Source organism: Phyllopteryx taeniolatus, chromosome 5 (assembly GCF_024500385.1).
Source record: "Phyllopteryx taeniolatus isolate TA_2022b chromosome 5, UOR_Ptae_1.2, whole genome shotgun sequence".
Lineage (NCBI taxonomy): Eukaryota > Metazoa > Chordata > Actinopteri > Syngnathiformes > Syngnathidae > Phyllopteryx > Phyllopteryx taeniolatus.
The window spans coordinates 16,029,855-16,035,511 of NC_084506.1; the positions used below are offsets into that span (position 1 = coordinate 16,029,855).

The 5,657-nt window shown below is 39.8% G+C and overlaps 1 protein-coding gene across 1 annotated transcript; it reads right to left on the bottom strand.

The window, feature by feature from the left end:
* Positions 1-224: 224 nt before the first annotated feature.
* On the bottom strand, positions 225-2,854 carry LOC133477841 (galactose-specific lectin nattectin-like). The gene is made up of 6 exons (XM_061773074.1): positions 2,723-2,854; positions 2,572-2,599; positions 2,370-2,455; positions 1,474-1,605; positions 578-698; positions 225-501 (listed from the first exon to the last, which is right to left on the bottom strand). Exons 1-6 carry the CDS (start codon positions 2,783-2,785, stop codon positions 431-433), a joined length of 501 nt encoding a protein of 166 aa, XP_061629058.1. The 5' UTR covers positions 2,786-2,854; the 3' UTR covers positions 225-430.
* Between the last annotated feature and the right edge of the window lie 2,803 nt (positions 2,855-5,657).

A 5,657-nucleotide genomic window follows, 5' to 3' on the forward strand; every position in this document is an offset into this window, starting at 1 on the left:
TAGGCTCCAGGACGCCCGCGACTCTAGTGAGGAGAAGCGGCTTAGAAAAAGGATGGATGGATGTTTAAAGTCCTTTAATGGTGGTTCGTATTGTAATCATGAATGATCATGCACCGTTATATCTTCATTATTAAAATTATTTTATAGTTTTGTTTTTTTCGTTTTTTTTCAAAGCAATAAAATCAAGTTTAAAATGGGGTGTGTTGGAAAAAACAACAACCATGTTTTGATGCAGAGATGTTCTTTTATTTACCAAAGAGATGCTCCTTGAAGTTACAAATTTGTTGTCAATAACAATTGAGCATTGTGGAAAAAAGAAAAGATTTATAATGAACCCAGTAATACAAAGACACCACTAGTTTAATACTGTCTCATTGAGTCATCATGACTCATTCCTTTGTGACAGAAGACAGTATGGTAAGATGAACGATTAGCCGCAGACATCCATGATGCAAATGTAGACATTGTCATTTGTGCAGGCCGCCGTTTGCCAAAGTCCGTCTTTAAAAGATACACAGTAGGTTTAAGTATAATAGAATTGAATTCTTCGCACATTTTAATCACAGATTTTACTTACCACTCTCATCAATCTCTACACAGTTACCAGTGGAGCTATTAGGCTCTGGGTCAGGAGTAGCATTGACATCAAAGTTAAGAAAATCCTCTTCAGAGCCATCAGCCCATATGTAGTCACCATCCTGGAAGACAAAGACACTCTCGAATATGTCAAAGGTGAAGACAACGACTGCTGGGATTTGCATCGGCTGTTTGCTTGTCACAATGTAATCCAGTTCGATTGGTTCCACATCCAACATTGTCCCACTAGATTTTGAGTATTGCGTATGGAGGTTAAGGTTGGGTGATAGGAATTATAAAAAAAATTACGATTCATCATGAAAGAAAATAAAAAAACTAAAGACTTCCCAGTGGATATTTGACAAATGTCAATCTCTCGGTGGGCAAAGTGAGATTTGAATGAGTCAACTGGTAATGATTTTTTGCAGCGCTGGGAAGTGTGTTGTATCGGGCTGGTGTTGTGACAGGTGGCAAGTGTTCAGCACGTTCAAGTGCTTTGTTGTGTCAACTAGAAAACCCAAATCAGCCAGCCAAACTGGGTCACGTAGTTCTCGCATAGGCTGTCCCTTTTCTGCCATGAACGCTCCGATTTGCTGCCTAAGAGAGTTGAAGCGATGCAGTGCAGAGTATTTTATGCGCTGGTCAACAGGGATACGGACCAGACGTTATCAAATTTTATGACAGAGGCTGTGGGCCAGATACAATTTGACCACGGGCCGTAGTTGGCCCCCAGGCGGGTCTTTGGACATATCTGGTTAAGTAAGAAGCTACTCAACTCAACACCGTCCTCCTTTAAACTGGTGACAAGATTATTCATATTCTATGTGGCATTAATTACTTCTACTGAACGCAAGTGACAGGATCCCATCACGACATTTGTACAGGTTAATGTTTCACCTCAATTGCATCATGGAGTCCAGTCCAGGCTGTCGTGCCATCACCACCAGCTCGAAGGAGTTGAAGAACAACTGCATTTTCCAGGTCATTGTGGATGGAGACCAGATTCCCACCAAGAATGCTGCAGACGGCCTGATGGAAAAAGAGTATAGAATGTTGATTACACTCATTCAGATCCATCAGACAGTTGGAAATGTTTTTTGACTCGGGGACCAAAATGTGCAATCAACTGAAGGATGGGTCACTGATTGTACAACCCCAATTCCAATGAAGTTGGGAGGTTGTGTTAAACATAAATAAAAACAGAATGCAATGATTTGCAAATCATGTTCAACCTATATTTAATTGAATTCACTACAAAGACAAGATATTTAATGTTCAAACTGATAACATTATTGTTTTTAGCAAATGCCTGCAGTCCAGACCTGTCTCCCATTGAAAATATGTGGCACATTATGAAGCGTAAAATATGACAATGGAGACGCTGTACTGTTGAACAGCTGAAGCTGTACATCAAGCAAGAATGGGAAAGAATTCCACCTACAAAGCTTCAACAATTCGTGTCCTCAGTTCCCAAACGTTTATTGAATGTTGTTCAAAGAAAAGGTGATGTAACACAGTGATAAACATGACCCTGTCCCAGCTTTTTTGGAATGTGTTGCAGCCATAAAATTCTAAGTTTATGATTATTTGCTAAAAACAATAAAGTTTATCAGTTTGAACATTAAATATCTTGTCTTTGTAGTGTATTCAATTAAATATAGGTTGAACATGATTTGCTAATCATTGTATTCTTTTTTGATTTATGTTTAACACAACGTCCCAACTTCATTGGAATTGGGGTTGTAATAGCTGTAATCTGTTTGGGAACTACATCACCACTTGTACGTTCATACCTCTGCATCTACAAAGCTCCTCGCTTCATCTTGGTAGATGTAACATTTACAGTCCAACTGAGTCCAGTCTTGAGGACAGTTAATGTCTGCAACACAATTTTTGTTTTGGGAACAAAACAAGATGTCATTCAAATCTGGTATCAGTGCTGACAGAACTTGAGAAATGGTTCATTTGAAAAACTAATGAGTCAAAGCTACCAACTTTTTGAATAAGTCATAGGGTAAGACCACTGCGAAGAAAAAAAAGCATGTTAAAATCAAACTGCAGAACAACTGACACAAAGGCATACACCTATCCATTAAACTGAATCGTAAGTATATGTTTTAAGTTAGCGGGTACAATTTTGACTTACGACTCCAGTCAACAGTCCACTGATCCCACAAAGGAGGAACAACAAGCGAAGAGCAGATGCCATCTACAGTGAAAAAACATTTCTTCAGTCTTCTAACAATAAATAGCAGTTTTACATTTAAATGTGACCACGTACAACAAAATTGCAGCTAACTTTGAAAAAAGTCAAATGAAATAGAGTTTCAGTAGTAAGGAAAGTGGATGGAAAGTTACCTTTAGATGCTTGATGCTGAAAGACGACGAGCAGCTTTATATACGTTCAGTTGACAGCCTTGGAATGTTGAGAATGTGTACGTCACTGTCACATCAGAGGAGGAGCCGCAGCAAGTCAAGTATGGAATCAAATCATAAAGCAAAAAATTCTTCATCACTGCTGTTCTGCTTTTGCCATACAGGTTTTGGACCAACGTGAGTCACTGGCAACCCAAGCAGAATGTAAAATCTGTATCCCTTTTATGCCGGAACAGTTTTACTGTGTCACAGTGGAGTTTTTAAGCTGCCGCTGTGGTTTTTTAGTATTATAATTGAGGTTTATTGAGAATCAGACTTGATCACTCGAACAGAACAAAGTTTCTAGAAGGGAGCGAGAAACCAAGACAAAAGACAAAGCACTAATTGTAAACAGGATGAGAGAAGTAAATCATTACATTATGTACAACAATGAAAGATTAAATATGAGTGTTGCATGGGGCTGGAGTGCTACACCCTGTGAGGGAAGGACAGGACAAGATAGAACAGGACAAGGACAGGAGAAGACCCATGCAGGACCAGGGTCGTGAACCCGGGTGTACAACTGAAGTGCGGTGGCATTAATTATGTAAATTATAAAAGTCTACAGGACGAGAGTATAAGTAAGGGGATACACAAGCGATTTGCATATTCCTGAGTTATTTGTCGCAGTAATGGCGTGACCCCACACCCAGTGAAAGAGTCCCAGGGGTGTGTGTCTGCGGATACAGGCAAGTGAATTGATACCGTTTTACATGCACAAAGACTGACAGAGGTGTCCTGTAATTACTGTGGCTGCACCGCGGCAGCTGAGGACCCCACCCAATCAATCGAGGGGCAGGATCGGGCCCAGGGGTCCACCCGAGAGCAGCCCGATGGACGGGACACGTGCCACACCGAGGGACCCAAGGTGGTCTGCCGGCCCCACTCAACAGTGGCATTGTAACACAATTTTGTACGCAAGTCGGAACACACTGTAGTCTATCACTAACTGATGCTAACGCAGTAAGAAGTCATGATTGCAGTATCTTTTTTTAATGAAAAATACTTCAAAGGCGATTAATACAAAATAAATGAAAAACTATCAGTATGGCTGTAACTGAGCGTGCCTTGTGCTGTGTGATGACATATTCTTACGCCGCTGTACAAACTAGTTCATTGCTCGCTGTTTGTAGCCTTGAAACCGCATATGTCGGTACCCCTGTACTTGTAAAATAAAACAACTTATCAGACACTCCCAGATCCCTCCCCAAAACGGAATTTCATCTCCAATCACAAAAAAATGAAACTTGACAGACAACATCTTTGACACGTGAGTCATCAATCTTGGGATCATCTTGAAGTTCATTTCAATCATCATATTAATATATGAAAATCATGCCTTTTTCAAGTAAGAAATGTTGCCAATATATAAAGAGTTTGCTATATGTGGCAAAAACATTGAAGGAGCAGCATTGATTCTAACATTTAACTTTGTTCCCACCTTATTTGAATGGTATGTTAATGAAGCACCGTTCCAGGCTATGTCATTATTTCCACATTGTTGAGTAACTACACAACTTACGCAGATGTGCTGTTGTTGTCGCCTTTTAGCCCGTCAAATAGAGGAGCTCAGGCTGAAGTCTCAGCGCCCTTTGCACAATGGTCATTGCACCGGACTATTGCAATATTAGTCATTCGAACTACTCTAAGTGGTAGAGGACTCTGCATCTTTTTGCACAATTGTTTTTGTCAATGTCTTTATTTTTCCAAAGGGTTCTGTAAATTGACTGTCTGTTGTACTAGAGCAGCTCCAACTTCCTTGTGTGTTTTGGACATACTTGGCAAATAAAGATGATTCTGATTCTGATTCTGATAGGTCAGTAAATAGATCAGTCTGGTTTGTCAGAACGATTCTGTTGTTCCCTCGCGCGGTCCCCCATAGGTGGGTAAAAGAAAACAGATTAAAGAGGCAGTGTTAAAAAAATAAATTAAAAAAAGCCAAGCTTTTATTGTATCCATCGAAGCTTGCTTCTGTTACATTTAACGTCTCTGCCTGGCAGAAAGCGAAAAGTAAACATATATAGAAGCAAATAAATGCGTTGGATGCTAAGATGATACTGATCGCACTGAAGCACTGACAATTTGCACAATAAATGAGGTTTCCATTTACTGCTGCTATTAATGCTGAGAGAGCACACTTGTGTTATTTATGTGCTTTGGAAGCAGGTGTACTGTTTGTTGGGAATACTATTGTTACCGAGATGCTCTCTTTGGTAGCCTAAATGAAAAGTGATTATGTTTGAAATTACAAAAGTTAAAAGTGTAGCTTTGTGTTTATCCTTTCAAACTTATAGTTTAGATATCAGTTGACTAAATTTATTGTAAAAAAAAATACAAATAAAAAAAAATTAAAAAGTCTTGTCAAAAGAAACACTAGGAACATGGCATGCAGGCTGTCAAGCACAGGAATAAACAGGAAAAAAAGGTAATAACAGCTGGATCAGTTCCATGCCAACCAAACAAGCATAATTGTCTTCTGTCCTCTGTAAGTTAACGTCCCATCGCTTTGCCTCAGACCCAAAGGAGGATTCATGTGAGCGTGTCATCAATTATGAGGTACAACGTCCCAGAGCGTCATCACATTATTGTAGATTGCGGCGGTGTGCAGTGAGGGCCTTCTGAGCCTTCTCTGCTGGCCTCAACACTATCAAAAGCACTGATCTACA